This window comes from Anoplopoma fimbria, chromosome 12 (assembly GCF_027596085.1).
Source record: "Anoplopoma fimbria isolate UVic2021 breed Golden Eagle Sablefish chromosome 12, Afim_UVic_2022, whole genome shotgun sequence".
NCBI lineage: Eukaryota > Metazoa > Chordata > Actinopteri > Perciformes > Anoplopomatidae > Anoplopoma > Anoplopoma fimbria.
In genome coordinates, this window is record NC_072460.1 from 12,638,226 (window position 1) to 12,654,331 (window position 16,106).

The following is a 16,106-nucleotide window of genomic DNA, read 5'->3' on the forward strand; positions in this document are numbered from 1 at the left end:
TAAGGCATTATTTCTGTGCAACAATAGGTGGCAGCATTAACTTGCTGAGTGTTTCTGCAAGGCAAGGATGACAATTGAAATTCCACCATGTGTGTGTGTGTGTGTGTGTGTCATGTAGCCAAAGGGCAATGAGAGTTGCCACAGTTAGGACAGACTGAGAGCAGAAGATGAGCTCTGAGCCTTTGACTCGCTCTGAGGTGTTTGGGCAGCTCAGGAGGGAGCTCTATGGAGAGGAGCAGTCCAGTCCCTCCAACACGCACATATGCATCATTCTGGGAGCCTCTGTGAGTACAACCTCTGAACAACAAGACATGAATAACCAGTTTCCCTCAATTACAAAATGATCATGCAATTTGCCTTGAACGCAATTCATCAAAGATCTGTAGAAATGTTCTGTTTGAGATGTTACAGTGAAAAATAATGTTTGAAAAGAGATTTTAAAGTGACAGGGACCCGACAGAGTTGACACAAAGAGAACAATTCACTGGGGAATATTGCAGTGTTGTAATCGGAGAATGTAAGCCAGTGAAAGAGCGCATGTTGACGGAAATGTGCTGCATCTACTTTTTTCTTTGTCAAGCATTGAAAGAAGGGGATAAATATGGAGCAAAAAGCCCGGCACAAGTTCCAAAATCTAATTGTTTATAGCTATCGTCTTTGTTTGTTTATTTTGTTGAAACCAGTGATCTATTTAGATTTTGCCTGAAGTCTCAGAGTCCTGAAAAGAGGTAGTGTTCAAAGTCCTTCCATTATGCAACAGATTCACCGACTCAACATTACCACTTATGTTTATAGTTTACCTACTCTTTGGACTCTTTTCAGCCACAGTAGTTATCAGTAAGAGTTCACTATCAGATCTCTTTTTTTCTATTTATATTTTCTGCACAGGGGGATCTTGCTAAAAAGAAGATCTATCCAACTTTATGGTGAGTAAAGAATTGCAGTTGTAACAACAAGTGCACAAGGTGTGTCTTCACAGTTGTTTGGTCGCTCTGTATTAAGAAGAGCTAGCGTTATGCATCACTGCTTTATGACCGTCCATTTTTTTAGGTGGTTATTCAGAGATGGTCTGCTCCCAGATGATACCTACTTTGTGGGTTTTGCCCGGTCTAAGCTGACTGTGGAGGACATCAGGACAGCATGTCTGCCTCATATGAAGGTAGTACATCTGAGCTATATATTGGCTATCTGGGTACAATATTATTGATCTTCTGGGGTGCCTTTTTCCATTCTACATTTCCCTTAGGTCACTGATGAAGACAGTGAGTGTCTCTCAGCCTTCTTCAGTAAGAATTCCTACCTGAGCGGCAGGTATGACGACGACAGATCTTTCACTCAACTTGACTCTCATCTGTCATCTCTGCCCGGGGGAGCTGAGGCCAACAGACTCTTCTACCTGGCCCTGCCACCCACCGTCTACCAGCATGTCAGCACAAACATCCGAACCCACTGCATGAGCCCCAAGTCAGTGTCTGTTATAGGAAGAGATGGTTTACTTGCTATTTGATCACATTATTCTAATCAGCTATGTGTGTAAAACAGAGGCTGGAGCAGGGTAATTGTTGAGAAGCCCTTCGGCCGTGACCTACAGAGCTCAGAGGAGCTGTCAGCCCACCTGTCCTCCCTGTTCACAGAGGACCAGATCTACCGCATAGACCACTACCTGGCAAAAGAGATGGTGCAGAACCTCATGGTGCTCAGGTAACAAGCTCGATAAACATATTCTCAAGCACTTTTCCACTGGTAAAAACCTATATTTAATAGATTTCTTGATATTCTGAGTACTCATTATCTCTTTCTTCCTGTGTAAATGGATTTGATGGTTTTATTTTAGTTATGTTTTATTCTCTCACAACCAGGTTTGGAAATCGCATCTTTGGACCCATATGGAACAGGAACAGTGTGGCCTGCGTGGTCCTCACCTTCAAAGAACCTTTTGGCACTCAGGGCCGCGGAGGATACTTTGATGACTTTGGCATCATTCGGTGAGAGACGGTACATTCAGATAAAAGTGAAATGAATGAATACAATGTCTTTGTAACACTAAAGCCTTTACCCCTGATTAATCTTCTTGTTTTCTTAATGTAGAGATGTCATGCAGAACCATCTCCTCCAGATGCTCTCTTTGGTCGCCATGGAGAAACCTGCTTCCACCAGCCCAGATGACGTGAGGGATGAGAAGGTAACACCAATGATTGAATGTAAATAAAAATATAAATATTTTATGCATACGTTTGGTCTGAAATACCAGAGCTTCTACGTCATTGCAGTCCTGTAATTATTACAGGTGAAGGTGTTGAAGTGTATAGCTCCTGTTGCTGCGTCAGATGTGGTGCTTGGCCAGTATGTGGGGGACCCTGAAGGTGAGGGCCACTCCAAGCTGGGTTACCTTGATGACCCGACCGTACCAGAAGGCTCCTGCACGCCGACTTTTGCCACGGCTGTGCTTTATGTCCGGAATGAAAGATGGGATGGTGAGGCAAAACATTGCTTATCTTTTATCCTCACTTGTCTTCGTCTGCACTGTATGACATTCCCTCTGATTTTTTGCACCCTTCACCATCCATCATCCCATAAACTACCCTTCCACCAGGCGTACCTTTCATTCTCCGCTGTGGAAAAGCTTTGAATGAACAGAAGGCAGAAGGGCGGCTGCAGTTCACTGACGTACCAGGAGACATTTTTGGCGAAAGCTGTCAGAGGAACGAGCTGGTGGTGCGGGTGCAGCCGGACGAAGCCATTTACCTAAAGATGATGACCAAGAGGCCTGGGATTTACTTCAGCCCTGAGGAGACTGAGCTGGACCTCACCTACAGGAGCAGATACAAGGTGCTACTCTTAACTCAAAAGATCCTTGTGGTCCAGCAATCAGGTCCAACTTTCAATCTTAACTTAACTTTTTTATGTGTGTAAGGTTAACTTGCTTCTTCAAAACATTTACTTATTTAGTTATAAATGTCGATTTTCAGCATAATACTTAACGTAACTTAAATATTTATTGATTTTGAGATGAGATTTGATAGTTTTTGATTTATATTCAGTCAGATGCACCGAACAGATTGAAACAAGTTTGTCAAAAATCAGGAGTTGGCCACGTAATGGTTGAATACTATTGTCTAATGTCATAGAATTATATCCTATCCAGAAGCAGACAGCTGTTGTTTTTTTGAAGAGAGTTGCAATACAGTGGATTTTTCCTTGTTTCATTAGCTATAATTAAGAAACTTAATGAAATTAATGAACTTGAATCAAGTATGTATTTACTTTATTTTTTTTATATCTGCCATCTTCTTCTAGAATGTGAAGCTACCGGATGCTTACGAGAGACTGATACTGGATGTCTTCTGTGGAAATCAGATGCACTTTGTCTGCAGGTTGGTAGCTGTCATTTACTGTCACAGTTTATCAAAGGCATTTTATTTTAGTGTGGTATTTTGTTTTTGACTTGAAGTGCTTTTCTTTCTGTTCCAGTGATGAGTTGCGAGAGGCCTGGAGAATTTTCACCCCCGTCCTCCACCAAATAGAGGGAGAGAAGACACGACCAATCCCCTACATATATGGAAGGTACAATCCATTTTATGAGACAGAAATTAATACTTGATACACATTTTCCCTTTCAGTGATGGTATCTCTTCCTCTTATCTTGTCTTTGTGCGTCCACAGTCGTGGTCCAAACGAGGCGGATGACCTTGTGAAGAGGGTGGGATTCCGCTATGAGGGAACTTACAAGTGGGTGCCCCGCTTGTGACATGATTCAGACACACACGCACGCACGCACGCACGCACGCACGCACGCACGCACGCACACACACACACACACACACACACACACACACACACACACACACACACACATATATACGCAATAGGCAAGTTTACAAACAATAAAGTTTACTGAAATCTTTCACTGCTGTAAGTTGTTGTTGTTGTTTTGTCTGCAAGTTGAAAAAATACCCTTGCATTTTAACCCTGATCATACAAGAATGAATGAGGAAACAACAATAACTGCACAAGTCTGATTTTAGTGTTCAACTGTAAATTTCAAACTTCTAGTTAATGAAAAATCATGCAGTCTTCTGCCTGCACTTCTCTTTTTAATAGAATTGGCCACTTTTGTGAAGAACCCCCACGGCCTTCAGACATATGAGACTTGAACTTAAATTATTTTTTATTTGATATTTTATGGATGTAAGTCTGGATCAATATTTACACATAGGGTAATTTCAATGTTAAGAATATAAACCTGTGCCATCAGCAGGCCTGTGTTTACAGTCCTCACTACACCATGATGACACTAAACACCAAATACTCTTTGCACTATGGGGGCGTGTTGGTCTGTTTTGTAAGAACAGGTGACTCTTTGAAAAAAAATGTAACTGTAAATGACCTGCTTCAGGGAAGTATAACTTACAGGTAGGAGCTTTGAGCTAAATTCAAATTAAATTTGTTAATACTTCTTTATTACGGTTAATCTGTCACAATACATGAATCAGTTTTAACATTACAACTTCCATTTACTTTTAAATTTGATTTATTTCAACTGCCTGCAGCAGACTGATGCTGTTTCTTATCACCTATGTCTGTTTCTGTCAGGTTCATGGCCTAGCTGGTGGCCTTCCAACTACAAACACACAAAAACATACACACTCTGACCAATAACAGACCATTTGGTCAACCTGCCAATACTCGGAGGGCCTTGGGAAATGCAGCAAAGACTGACATGTACTTAAACTATTCAATTGTTCTTTCATGTGTTATTTGATTTGTACTGTACAATTACTCTATGCCATAGTAATATCATGGTCTTTCAGTATTGGAAGTCATGTTGACACTAAATATAGTTAACACATTTTGAATCACGCAGAAAAACATTGTTCCTACAACAAATTATTTATGTACAAGCTGCTGTTGCTCTTACCCCTTATCGAATGTACACTCATTTTGACAACAATAAAGCACAAAAGGAGCCAGGTAAGTCTTTTTATTGCCTTAAAATGTTTTTGGTTTTTTAACTTCTGTTGACATTCCCCCTGATTTTATTCTGTGGAAGCTCAAGTGAAAATACATACACCAGAAGTTGCATACAAAACACTATATACCAAAAAAAAATCTGCATTACAGATAAGTCATCATTTAGCAAGTCTTTTAATAGTGTTTCAAGTAGAAGAGTTCAACAAACACACTCATTTAAGAATAAATACTTTTTTTCATTATTGTAATGAGAAAATATGTAAAAGTACCTAAAATATTAGGAACTCCTTGGCCATGACAGACTGCAAAGTTGTCTCAGTAAAGTCACAAACTAGTCTTGCCTAACATGTCCGTTGTCACCTTTCCCTCATCATTCAAAATTTAGGTGAGACTATTTGTGTAGTGTGTATCCCCTTTCACACTTGTCATCTTCTTCGCTGCAGTTGTGCACGGCTGCTCCGTCCTCAATACCCCTGGCATACAGACGCACCAGCTGGCCATGTACCCTGAGAGAAGTGAACGTGGTTAAAAACTGTTGCTGCTGAGAGATAATCATCTTTGCCACCTGGCCACTGTTTTGTTTTTGTTTCTTTTGGTAGATGACTGAGCTGAGTTGCAATAAAAATTAGAACCTGACATTCAGTAAGAGGTTAATACAGTTCCATGTGAGAATACACTAAACAACAAATGGATGGTTGACCTCTCTTACCTGCTGAGGATTTCTGTGGAAGACAGAATCTCCCCGTCACAGTTCCACACCGACACAGCAGGAGCTTTACTGCAGCACAGACCACACAAGAAGGGGGTCGTTGTTTTCTGCTCATTCGTCGTTTCTCGTCCGGTGCCTCTCTCTGCCAGGTGCAGCTGAGATCCAGTCCTGCTTACAGTCTCCATGTAGCCCCCATCTTCTTCATCTATCCCACCACTCGACACTCCAATCTCTTCATATGCTTCTTCCTCTTTGTCGGGGAGGAGAGAGAAACGGACGGCCTTCACCCGGTGCACCTCCACAAACGGCAGGTCAAACTAAGAGAAGTGGCAGAGATCGGGGTCAAGCCGAGTTTCAACTTGCTAGCCCAGCTTCCCTGTATTGTAAAAAAAAAAAAATACCTGGTCCTCTGTGCTCGTGTGTCTGTAGAGGAACTTAAGGAATCCCAGCGGGTGAGTGTCCCATACCAGGATGAGGTCCCCCGTTCCGTCCGCAAGGTGAGCAGAGGGAGAGAGGCCCAGGGGACTCTTGGGACACGAGCTGGACATACAAGTGAGAGACACACACCTGAACCTGCCCTGCACACTCACCCACTCGCCTGGACGGACACAGAAAGAGAGACATGATGCTACATTAAAAAATGTAAAAATCACTACTGTACATCACTAATGATTCTTAAAGGACCATACTGCTGTTTTTGCATGTTTTCACCCATCATGCACTCTTTACTACACTTTCTGAGATTTACTTTTCAGGCAACCACTGGTTTGAGTTAGCGTTGCTGTGATTGTTTGGTTACTGAACACATTTCTGTTACAAAACGTTTTTCTTTCTCACTTTTTCTAAATATAGCTTATTTTCTCGTGAAATGGATTATGCTGTATTAGATGGATAATGGATACTGGATAATGTCACTTCTCCAGCCCTCTATAAACGTTTCAAATAAAACAATCTTAGAAGAAAGTGAGGCGTTGCAATTACTTTCAATTGAAGTAATTACAAGCCAAAAAGGCTGCTTTAACGTGTACATGATTTCTGCTAAACGGGCTTGAATATACAAATACAGGACTTTCATGTTACCTTCTGAGTCGCTACTGAACTGGCTGTAGTGTGAGCTGTACAAGGAGCCGGCATCAGAAGAGTGAGAGAAAAGTCTTTCTGTGCTTCGGGAACACACACTGCACCTGAACACACACACACACGCAAAACAAATACTTTTCACTCTGCTTGGAAGTCTGTGAAATAACAAGCTCCTTAACCTTGACACCCATTCATAAGAGAATCATAAACCTTTTGCTGACAGCCAGAGGCAGCTGCCTCAGACAAAGAATTAGGTATTGTACACTCTAACAAGAGACAGAGTCTCAGATTTCATCTAGATCAAGTTCCTCTTGCCATGGTTTTTACCCTCCTTAAGGTGCACCCAACACCTGAGTCCCTGCTGCAGGTGGTAGCAGTTACGGTGTCTCAAGCAGTGAATTTGAATCATTTCACTGGTGCCTTAATAATAATGACACTCTCTCATTAAAAGGGTTTAAGATCTACAAGGTTAAAGTCACTCTCGTCCTCACAGAAAGGATGGGAGTAAGATAAGAAGCCAAAAAATGTAACAGGCTTTCATAATTTCTGGAAGTTTGCATGTTCTTATGGGCTTCTTTCTTTTCATATTCATAACCAGCTATCCAGGAGGAGTCACTTTTAAAAGCTGAACAGCTGGGAATCATGGAGAGACGCTACATAAAAACATCACTGTGGTGGTTTTGTTTACATAAGGTTTGTTTCACCTCACATAGCTCAGCAACAGCCACATAATAATATAAACTAACGTAATGAACAGTGGATACAGGAAGAGAACAGAAAAAAACACATGCAAAGGTAAATACTATACTTGACAAATAACGTTATGTAAATAGATAACACTCCCACGCTCCCACTTAGTGGTTGTGGTTGTGAGTTTTAAGGTGTTAAAACACCTCCACATCACTAGAGTATAATCTGGTATACAAACTGTAATTTATTGCCTTTCCTCTTTTTTAAAAAGTTTCTTTGTGTTTATTATTAATTGCACTGTGTTTACACCCTTCTCTGTGTAAGATCTTGCCAGTAGTTGGTGTTTTACCCTGAGAGGCAGCGTGTTCTATCCCTTGGGCTGGAGAGCAGCGGGTCTGCTGGTAGATACTGAACTATGCCTGCATAGCTTCTGTTGCTCAGGTACACCATTGTGCCTGCACAAAGGAGAGCAACAGGTTTAGCAAAAAATGCACTAGTTGCATACACTTTAAAAGAAGAAAATATGAAGGGAATGTGTTTTTGTGACATGAAATGTTTTTTAAAAGAATGCATTGCATCACATGAAGTGCTTTCATCTTAGCCATAGCGCTATTAGTGACAGTATCAGGATGAATTTTTTACTTTAAGCTGAAAATAGATGCAGAGAATCCAACAGCGTCTTATTTGACTCAGCAAGCAGTCTTGTCTGTTGTCTGTTTGAATCATCAGTCCACACCTGAATAGTCATATCGGAGGGGTCCCATCCAGCGGTGTTTTTCACTCTCAGCCAGTACGTCCCCGTAGAAGCCATAACCCAACAGAGACACGGAGTAGCGTAACAGAGTAGAGGCCTGATGCACTGAACACACATCCAAAGGCTGAGAGTCTCCTGCAAGGTATTGTGGGATAGAAGAAGGACGTACAAGATTAATTATGGAGCTAGGGATTGACATAATTGTTTGGATTTTTTTAATAAAGATTGAATTATAATTAAAAATCTCACCTATGATGACGTGCAAAGCTGAAGTAACAGGGTCGATCACTCCCACTGTGGCATAACACACACAGTCTGTAGATCCTACATTAGATACAAGAGAAGAGGATGAGTGGCGCCACTGCTCTAACTCCATCTGATTATGAAATCCTGATAACAATGTCCTTACCTGCAGGGATAATGCCAATATGGAGCGGACAAGGCTGTAAAGTGACAGCGGGATCGTTCTCACAAAGGCCTGCCTCTTGTTGTGTCCGCCCAATCAAACCGTGAAGTATTTCGCTGAACATGCCATCCCCACCCACACAAACCACGCTGTTATAAACAAACACAAGAGTTCTGTTGTGAGAGCACCTCCCAGAGAGCTTAGCCATTATAATACTCTCATACCACAGTGTTTACTCTGTGGTGCTGATGGCTCTTACCCGTCAAAGCCTGTCAGGTCTTTCTTCAGGAGGTGGTCTCTGGCCTGGTTTGCCCGCTCAGTCACTGAAAAATAAATGTTATAATAACATGTAGACTGCGAGTCACTTTCATTCATTATTTCTTAAATTAAATTAAGGCTGGACACAATTTTGTTACCTATTACATGAGAGCTGATACCGGCCAGCTCAAACAAAGGGGCAACCAGAGAATGGTAGATCTTCCTTCCTTTCTTCTTCCCTCCAAATGGGTTGATAAATACCAACAGCTTGTTTGGACGCAGTGGACCTGAAACACAACATTTGGAATATTACAAATCATTGACAGCCAGTGAACTCATAAGGATTTGAAAGAAAAACATTATGAAATCATCCATCCATACTATGAGTTTTTAGAGCCGTTCTCAGGTGTTTCGTCCACTGGTCTCTGAGCACCCGACTGAGGCAGCTGAACTGGGTTCGGCCCAGTCTCCATAGTAACCCATAAGAGCTGCCACTGCTGCTGCGCTTCACGTAGAAAACTGGAGATACATGTTAAATAAGGGAAACAAAACCATGCTGTAATGCATGCACGTGTCAGGCATTCATTTGATTAAACTGTAGATCTGGCATGCTGTGTGCACGTGTATGCAAATGACTCATGTTCTCACATAGTTTAAAAACTCAATGGCAAAAGATGTGTAATGTTTCAGACTGTTTAGCATTGACTGTGGTATTTGTGATACCCGAAAGTCTCTCATATGAACCCACCTGTGAAGTCTTTGTCTGTGTCCTCAACTGACTTCTGGGGCAGGATCTCCACGCGGCCCTCCTCCACTCCGAGCACCTCCGCCACAGGCACTGAAACTGTAATCAAAGAGACCAATACACACAGCATTAACCATCAGTGGACTTGTTTCTTTGCATACAATGTGGGATATTTTAGTCACCAAAAAGACCTTCCTCACAGCAGATAGTTTATTTGTAATAGCAGATGTCAAGGCACCCAATTCGCTGTTCTAATGCAAAAACTCTCTGATGGGCCTTTTTGTCATGTGATATTAGGAGAAGCACAGTTGTCACTAATAACAGTAATAATTACTGTTTTCCATTCAGCTGCTTCAGTTTCAAGGTTCTGATATTGTGCACGCAAAATTACTGCATGCACCATTATCCATATTATGAGTTACACCTATTGATAGTAATTGGGCTATAAACTACGGTTTTGGAGCCTATGTTTTACACTTTGACTGTGTAAGAGAGATGGAGATTTACAGCCTGTGTGGAGCATGTAAAACATAATTCCGTCTTCTTTGGCTCAATATTTTTCAATTAAATTCAATTCAATATGGCTTTAGTGGCTTGAAAGTTTGAAAGGAGTACACAATAATATTAATATTAACACAACATTAACATAACATTGCGATTGTTGGTTAATAAATTATATACAGTTATTTTCAACACATGTCAGTATGTGTTTTAAAAGACACACAGGTGTGTTGTCTCAAAGAAGACACTGGAATGTCTTTAAAAACTTAAATCCCCATCTTCTGCGCAGGAACAACAGATCCCAGAGTACATTTCTCTCTGTAATGTAGATGTGTGTGACATCATGTGGAGCAGAGGCATTTTGGTGTTGAGAAAAAATGTCAAGATGTGTGTGAGTACTCGAAAGCCAGTGCTTTAGTCAAGTGTTTCAGTCGTGTTTCATGTTAGTGCTGTTTAACTTGTTCTTCACGTTTTCAGGTAGCAGTTATTGGTTTAATTAAACCCTCCCTGTAATTGTTCAAAATGACATGTAAGGTGTAACACATATTGTTTTGTTAATGGTGTCCTAGGCTACTTCTACATAATACATAATGTTTGTTTGTCATCAAGTTATGCCAGTTCCGTGCAGACAGGAAACAGGTTGTGGCTTACACAGAAACATTACGACTGCTGAGGTGTTCCTCTGCGTAGAGCCTATTATTATATTTAGATATGATTGTAATAACACAACAGGTCTCTATAACCACATGTTATATATAGGTCGACTGATGCTTTGGAGACTAAAGAGCCACCTACTTGTTTTCTTGTCTCGATTCTTCTTATCTACCTCGGTCCAGTTGAAATGCCAGCCGGTCAGGACCGCCCGGTATCTTTTATTCCCGACCCACAGACTTGACTCCAGCCTAAGATCTGTCTCCTCCATCTGGAAAAGCGCTTTTCATTCACAGCGTCGCTCCTAGAAGTGTCTCAGAAAACTTTTATAATCACATGTCACAGCCGTAACTTTGGCATCTCTGAGAAAGAGCAGCAGGTCCACAATCTGATCTCTCCATCAGTCAACTACCCCTAGAGTCCGTAGGTTATCTGAAACGAGAAAGTTTTCAACCTCCTCTGAATTAATTCATAGATACTTTTTTCCAGGCACCTTTAGGACATGATTCCTGTTGAATGTTGACGACACCTCCTCGCGCACGGGTGTTATTCTAAAAGTATTCGTTTCCTCTTCGGTCCCTCCCTGGTGACACCTGCTCGATTTGCATGTTGCTCTGCCGATTGGACGACAGTATACATTACCTGGAATTTGAACAATTTGCCAGTTAATGTGTGTGTTGTTAGAATTTGGTTATTTTGTACAGCAATACAAGTCATTTTATGGTTTAAAAGGAGGATTGAATCTTGTTACATATAATACCAGGCAATGGGATGATTATTATATAAGGGTTAAGTTATATGTGAAATTACAAGTTTATATCTAAAAAGCAAATGCAGTTATTTAAGGAAAAATGTAATATATATATATATATATATTATTATTATTATTATTATTTTACACTTTTGAGCAGTTTACTTGAAAAGCAGGTTAAATATATGATGCAGTTGTTTCCAAAGACAAAATAAGTGTTATAAACAAGAAAAACAGGAAAATATACAGAGGAGGAAATACTACAATGCTAACCTGTCACTCAAAGTTTCCTGTATATATTTCACCGTACTGAAATGTTACAAAAGTGTATCTTAATCTAAAGGTGCACACTACCTGATGAGGGATTGCCAAATTATGGTTGGGAAAGATATTTTCCTCCAATATGGGATTTTTTTTCTGTAACCAGGGAATAGGAAATTGCGCAGAATTAAAGTTAAATATTGATTCTGAAGAGCTGAAAATGAATAGTAAACAGTCTTCTAGATTCAAAATAATAATTTGAGAAAATGACCAAAAATACTGAAAAAATGTGGCCCAAAGATGCTTCTGGGGACTGGGATATGTCAGATACGGAAAATAGATACACAAATGGATTTGTGTAGCTTTTTTAGAATAGTGGAGTGTAGTATTTTGTATTTCATTAGACTGTGGTAGTATTACTTGAGGTTGTCTGTTAAAGCCCTTTTTATGTCATGAGGAATCATCATCTATTTGAATATCTTTGGACATTTAGATTAAAATAAATTGTTAAGATAAAAAGTAAATGTAGGAGGAAACCTTAGAGGAAAACCTGCATCAGGGCACACACAGGACAGTTTCTGTGGTTTATAGTACCAACATGGCCAAATGAAGGCTCAGCACTTGCCTTGACTTGTGTTGTTGTGACACTGTACTCCTTTGAAACCTCTTGGCTTGACTTCCTTCATACCTTAAAAAAAAAAAGATCTAACTTTGTCCTGGTAAAATCTCAGAACAATAGAAAACAAATAGAACATGCAGGGCAAGCAGACCTGGCCACACATCTTTAATATCCAAGGCTGAAAAAACTTAATCTCCACTATCAAGCTTTAAATACCTAGTACTATAAAGTAAGTCGATTTATGATCACATGCCATGTCGTGTAATGGTCAGCATTCGGAGACCAAATAGATTTATTAGAATATGAGAAATTGTGAATTGTCATGGATTGTTATGTGGATTATCCCACAAGAACTTGTGACTAGACTTAAGACTTATAGAACTCTGTTTCTAAATCAAAGCAAATACCTGTTATATCAAATTAGGGTTATGTGACATGATTGGGGTCTCAAGGGCAAATATGTGCATTTTGGCCCCCATTGAGAAAACTCCTGCGCTCTGTGTGGGGGGGGCTGGGGCCCCACAGCAGTGATCAGCTCTGCCTGGTTGGTAATCCAGTCTTGCGATGTTAGTTTGATTTAATTAGTTTGCTTCCTTTAAATGTATGTAAAGTGTACGACAATGTTATAACCGGGTTCCTGTCAACGTGGGGGAATCCTTCAAAATAAAAGCAATGTATGCCATGTTTTCGTGCCTTACGCAAATGTTACAACTTTTACTCTGAAGTCCCAGCAACCGGAAATGCTCGACTTTATTGTGGCACGCTCCTTCCTCCCCTCCCTTCCTTGCTAGCAAGTCGAGTTAGCTAGTTAGCGAGACAAGCTCTTTAATCCCTTGTAGTGTTATTATTATGAATTGATTGGTTCGCGTATCGTTAATTAATTTTATTTCCGTCTCCACAGTCCAGATAACACGCCAGCTAACAAAATGAACATACGAAACGCGAGGGTAAGTGTGCTGAAACCCTCTCGACAGCCATGCTGTTTCTACTGACTGCTAGCTCAGCTAGCATAGCTATCACAGCCTGCTCGTTAGCTGTCCAAATGTCGCCGATGTAGGGCTAAGCATTGTGTCATGCATGTTTCTGACTGTTTTTTTTCCAGCCGGAAGACCTTATGAACATGCAGCACTGCAACCTGCTGTGTCTTCCAGAAAATTACCAGATGAAATACTATTTCTATCACGGATTGTCCTGGCCTCAGGTGATTGTGATTTTTCCCCTTTCTCATGTTTCTGCTAACACCACTGCTCCTATCATCTAAACCAAGACTGTGTAAATGTTTGACCCACATTTTATTTTTTATTTTTTTCAGCTCTCATACATTGCAGAGGACGAAAATGGCAAAATTGTGGGATATGTGCTTGCAAAGATGTGAGTATCTGTAACTATTTCTATGTATTATCTGACAGCAGCTACTCAAAGGAGATGTTTAATGTGTTCCAAAAAACCTTTCTGGACTCTAGGGAGGAGGACCCTGATGATGTACCCCATGGACACATCACATCTCTGGTGAGTCTGAACATAGACAAGAGAGTACATCTTCTCCAATCTATATATTACATGTTTTATAGTGCTGAGATGTTTGGCTGGCTTCTCTAGTGCAACATAAACCCTTATCTTTGTCTTCCAGGCTGTGAAACGCTCCCACAGGCGTCTTGGCCTGGCTCAGAAGCTGATGGATCAGGCCAGCCGGGCCATGATAGAAAACTTCAACGCTAAATATGTCTCACTTCATGTTCGCAAAAGGTAAAGTGCACTGTTTGCTCGCTGTGGTTTCTCTTTGTTCTTTAAGGATACATTATTGTGTTGGTCCCTGTTTCCAAAATTTCCCCAGGCTCTGACTGTGTGTGTTAGTGACACGGTTCTCAAGGAACTTACCAATCTTTTCTCCCCACTGCAGCAACCGAGCAGCCTTGCATCTGTACTCAAACACACTCAAGTTCCAGTAAGTTTATTTCTTTGCCAACATTATTTTAGTGTTTTAATTTTAATGTACAGTTTGTACTCTTGTGGTAATGCTACACAGTTATTTTGGACCATAGCCCGGCTTTTCAGAAACACTCAGGTCACGGGTAGAGCTAGAACAATAAATCAGTCCGGCAGTAGCTTATTCTAAGTCCATCAGAATATATGATCAATAAACTTTTTTCCAAACACCGATAATAATAATAATAATAAAGGTTATTGCTTTCTTTCTGACTTAATGTTCATTTTGCAGCTGCCAGCACAGCCAACTCAGGAGTACAAACAGTGTGGAAAGCTTTTTCTTTTCCTCATTCATACTGTCAGGGTCATTTAGGAAAAAGATGTGGTCGTTGACCTTCAGAAAGTTTTGTAAAGTGCTTCATGCCTATCAAACATTATATTTTTTACAAAATCAGCCTGGCAGAACATGCCAACTGGAAAGGCAACTAGAAAACTGGTTTTCTATCATGTGTCGGCCTCATAAATCCATTATCAGTATAGTACAAAGTCTCCAAATTAATTCAATTATTTAGACTTATCTCGTGTTTATACTGTTGTTGAATGATACTTTCTGTAAATTTTGTTTCCCATATAAAGGTTTCAAAACTCTCCCAACAATGCAAAAATGACAATTCTGGTGGAAAAAATGGTCCTTTATTAATTATTTTATTACTATTAATTACTGATATTAATAACATTTGAAAATGTTACATCTTGAGCCCTGACTTTACTTGTTTGTTCTGACTGCAACCGATGTGATAAATTGTTCTTCTTCCACAGGATTAGTGAGGTAGAGCCCAAATACTATGCAGATGGGGAGGATGCCTACGCCATGAAGAGAGACCTGGCCATCATGGCTGATGAGGTGACTATACTTTTTACAATTACATGATTTTCACCAGCTCCTTGTTACCTCACAAGCAGATCCTTACTGTGAATGTGTGGTGTTTTCGTCTACATGCCCCAAAGCTTAGGAAGCCCGGAGTGCGTGTGGCGGGTCAGGAGGCTCCGTCTGGCCAGAGCCCGTCGGGGTCCGGTGACCAGGAGAGAGAGAACGAGAGAGACAGCGGAGGAGAGAGCAAAGAGCTGAGTGAAGTCAGCGAAGCGACAGAAAGCACAGACGTTAAAGATTCTTCTTCTGATTCACAATGACGCTGCAGTCCTAGACATTTTTAAATTCATCCCTTGCTTCCTCCTTTTTATCCCTATTTGACAATATCTCTGGCTTTACAAACTGACTATCTGTGCGTCAAAGCCTTTCCCACATTTCGGTCACTGTGTTTTCTTAAAGCTTGCTTTCCACTGCAGTGATGAACAAAAAGTTTTGAATAATGACATGAATCAGGGTGTTACTTAAATGAAACTAAAATTAATAACTGGTCTCAATGTTTTTTATTGGATTGCTGTTGTCATTACCAAAAGTCGCCCAAAGTTCTGTAAGATTTAGAGAATTTAAAACAATTTGTGCTTTTCAAGTTGTCGCAATCTGGTCTCCTAATTATTTACAGAATTACTGCAAATAAATCTTTAAAATAATACTTTTCCCTATCACGCTTATTTCAATAATTGATCGTAAAAGCAGCTTAGTTGTTTACTTCCAAGTGTCATTAAAATTCTTTGAAGTGGTTCAATAAAATGTCTAAATATATTTATTTAATACAACACTAATTGTTAACCCCTCATTAATACTTTTATGCTATAATACCATCTACACAACCAGTGAAGAGCTTACTGATGAATTCACC

The 16,106-nt window shown here is 40.3% G+C and overlaps 3 protein-coding genes across 4 annotated transcripts; 2 read left to right on the forward strand and 1 right to left on the reverse strand.

Moving 5' to 3' along the window:
- Positions 1-120: 120 nt before the first annotated feature.
- Positions 121-4,708, forward strand: LOC129099593 (glucose-6-phosphate 1-dehydrogenase-like). Of its 2 annotated transcripts, XM_054608884.1 has the most exons (13): positions 121-284; positions 889-926; positions 1,051-1,159; positions 1,247-1,464; positions 1,543-1,701; positions 1,860-1,985; positions 2,089-2,182; positions 2,288-2,474; positions 2,594-2,829; positions 3,298-3,374; positions 3,472-3,564; positions 3,664-3,729; positions 4,594-4,708. In XM_054608884.1, exons 1-13 carry the CDS (start codon positions 168-170, stop codon positions 4,604-4,606), a joined length of 1,533 nt encoding a protein of 510 aa, XP_054464859.1. In that variant the 5' UTR covers positions 121-167; the 3' UTR covers positions 4,607-4,708. The 2 variants fall into 2 exon arrangements, with proteins under 2 accessions (XP_054464859.1, XP_054464857.1); XM_054608882.1 differs by lacking the exon at positions 4,594-4,708 and having other exon boundaries at positions 3,664-4,565.
- Positions 4,709-4,841: 133 nt separating this feature from the next.
- zgc:158263 (ceramide kinase family protein) lies at positions 4,842-11,136 on the reverse strand. Its single transcript, XM_054608881.1, has 13 exons — positions 10,910-11,136; positions 9,617-9,712; positions 9,250-9,387; positions 9,027-9,155; positions 8,870-8,933; positions 8,614-8,759; positions 8,454-8,528; positions 8,187-8,339; positions 7,800-7,905; positions 6,761-6,864; positions 6,082-6,278; positions 5,681-5,997; positions 4,842-5,477 (listed from the first exon to the last, which is right to left on the reverse strand). The coding sequence occupies exons 1-13, from the start codon at positions 11,034-11,036 to the stop codon at positions 5,363-5,365; spliced, it is 1,767 nt and encodes a 588-aa protein (XP_054464856.1). The 5' UTR covers positions 11,037-11,136; the 3' UTR covers positions 4,842-5,362.
- Positions 11,137-13,127: 1,991 nt separating this feature from the next.
- On the forward strand, positions 13,128-15,997 carry naa10 (N-alpha-acetyltransferase 10, NatA catalytic subuni). The gene is made up of 8 exons (XM_054609590.1): positions 13,128-13,343; positions 13,499-13,597; positions 13,709-13,767; positions 13,860-13,905; positions 14,027-14,142; positions 14,297-14,341; positions 15,142-15,226; positions 15,331-15,997. Exons 1-8 carry the CDS (start codon positions 13,323-13,325, stop codon positions 15,511-15,513), a joined length of 654 nt encoding a protein of 217 aa, XP_054465565.1. The 5' UTR covers positions 13,128-13,322; the 3' UTR covers positions 15,514-15,997.
- The last annotated feature ends 109 nt before the right edge of the window (positions 15,998-16,106 follow it).